Source organism: Echinops telfairi, unplaced genomic scaffold, assembly GCF_000313985.2.
Source record: "Echinops telfairi isolate 266 unplaced genomic scaffold, ASM31398v2 ScPeMD7_7473;HRSCAF=8511, whole genome shotgun sequence".
In the NCBI taxonomy this organism is placed as follows: domain Eukaryota; kingdom Metazoa; phylum Chordata; class Mammalia; order Afrosoricida; family Tenrecidae; genus Echinops; species Echinops telfairi.
This window is the reverse complement of record NW_022111377.1, coordinates 10,982,890-10,984,625: the sequence shown is the minus strand read 5'-3', so window position 1 is coordinate 10,984,625 and position 1,736 is coordinate 10,982,890. Positions and strand designations below refer to the sequence as shown.

General features: G+C 44.9%; 1 protein-coding gene across 1 annotated transcript in view; it reads left to right on the top strand.

Moving 5' to 3' along the window:
• Window positions 1-1,736, top strand: part of RSU1 (Ras suppressor protein 1) — a 220,632-nt gene that overhangs the window by 49,756 nt on the left and 169,140 nt on the right. The window contains exon 4 of the mRNA XM_004712614.3: window positions 464-584. Coding sequence (XP_004712671.3) covers window positions 464-584 — 121 coding nt within the window. The remainder of the gene's footprint in view (window positions 1-463; window positions 585-1,736) is intronic.

Genomic DNA, 1,736 nt, shown 5'->3' with positions numbered 1-1,736 from the left:
CTCATTGTCCCTTCAACCAGCGACTTCAGTATCTAATCCAGCTCCCAGTCACCTCCATCTAGATCCCTCCCCCCAGCTCATGTTAGTGCAGTCGGTAAGGCCCCATCTCACCACAGTACTTCCCTCTGAAAAGAGTATATCTCTTCCCTTTTACCAGGCCTTCCCTCAAAGCTGACTTATTTCACCTTCTCAAAAAGAAACCCGCTCTCAGATACATCAGACGTTTAATAGAGCTGAAACGTGTGATTGGGGATTCTAGAGAACCCTGTGCTTGTCCTCTTTGCTTGTACCTGTTGGTGAGTTGCTACTTAGGGAAGCAAATGGAACGTTTCTGTGAAGCACGTGATCACATGGGAGTTGCATCTCCCTTTCCTTGGCAAGAGAGAAAGGGCGAATGTGTGGCGCCTATGCGTTCCTGGGAGGGAGGCTCCCGCATTCACGCTCCGTGCTTTTGTTCCCCTAGCGGTTCCACCAAATGTGGCAGAACTGAAGAACTTGGAAGTGCTCAACTTCTTTAATAACCAGATTGAGGAGCTGCCCACCCAGATCAGCAGCCTCCAGAAGCTCAAACACCTAAACCTTGGGTGAGTGTTCGTGGAGGGGAGACCACAGAGGGGTGGGATGGGAAGGGGCGGGGAGGAGTGTGGGCAAGGGATGGCCTGTATATGGTTGCATGGGAGGAACTAATTTCAATTTTCTTTTTATGCTTTAGATTTCATAAAAAGTTTTATTGTTTTAATATAGCCTTTCGTTGGCCTGCAGTTATTTGAGACCTAATTGAGAAGCTAATCATTAGTGCAATCATAAGGAAGTTGGTTGATTTTTTTTTTCTTTTTACTGTTTTTTGTTTCCAATAAAATTTTTATTTCAGTTAAGTTGAGGGAGTGGGGACTTATTTGCCTGGCATTACTGTCTGTAGGGGCAACTGTTAAGGGCAGTTATAATATCGGGTAGTTGCTTTTTCACCCTGTATCAGGAAAAACATATCCTTACAACCACATTCTTCTCCTCTGGGGGCCAGGATACATTTTGTAGCAATGCTTCATTCATCTTGCCTTTGGTTCAGGCAGAAGAGAGGTTATAATCCCATGTCTTTCTTTGCAAAAAAGGTGAAGAGAGGAGTTTTGATTCAGCTGAGTTTGCTGAACCAGGGAGCAGCGAATAGTAATAATCCTTTGTATTCATTCCATTGCTTCAAAGTTTTCCAAGTAGTCCGGCCCGTGCCTGGCCCTCTCCACAATTGGGAGACCTGACTGCTTGCATCATAGGGAGGGAGCCACGCCCTTTCCAAGAGGTTAACAGATGAGGTCCTGATGGCCCCTCTGGTTGGCAACTGAGTGGAGGAGAGAGTCCCCCTGTGTGTCAGCTGGAACTTGACTTTCCCCAGTTCTCTGAATTCCTTATTGGTGTTGCAGCTGTTAGATGAAAGTGCCCCACTCATGGGAAGTAATGTTGTCACTAAATGATAGCCACTAAATGCTCCAGTTCAGATCGTGGTTTACAGGAAGCAGTAATGGAAGCTATAGGTATTTATTAATGCAATATGCAGCAATCATGAAACAGAAAATCCACTCATGCAATGATTTTGCGTTCACTCTTCCCACATGGAGTTTAGTCAGTTACCTTAGTTGGAGCTTCAGCCCTGGTTAATGAAGTTTCTTAAGACATCATTTCTCTCGAATGGAGACATGTACCTCTCAGGCAGAGTAGAAGTAGAAAAGATTACATATTGATAT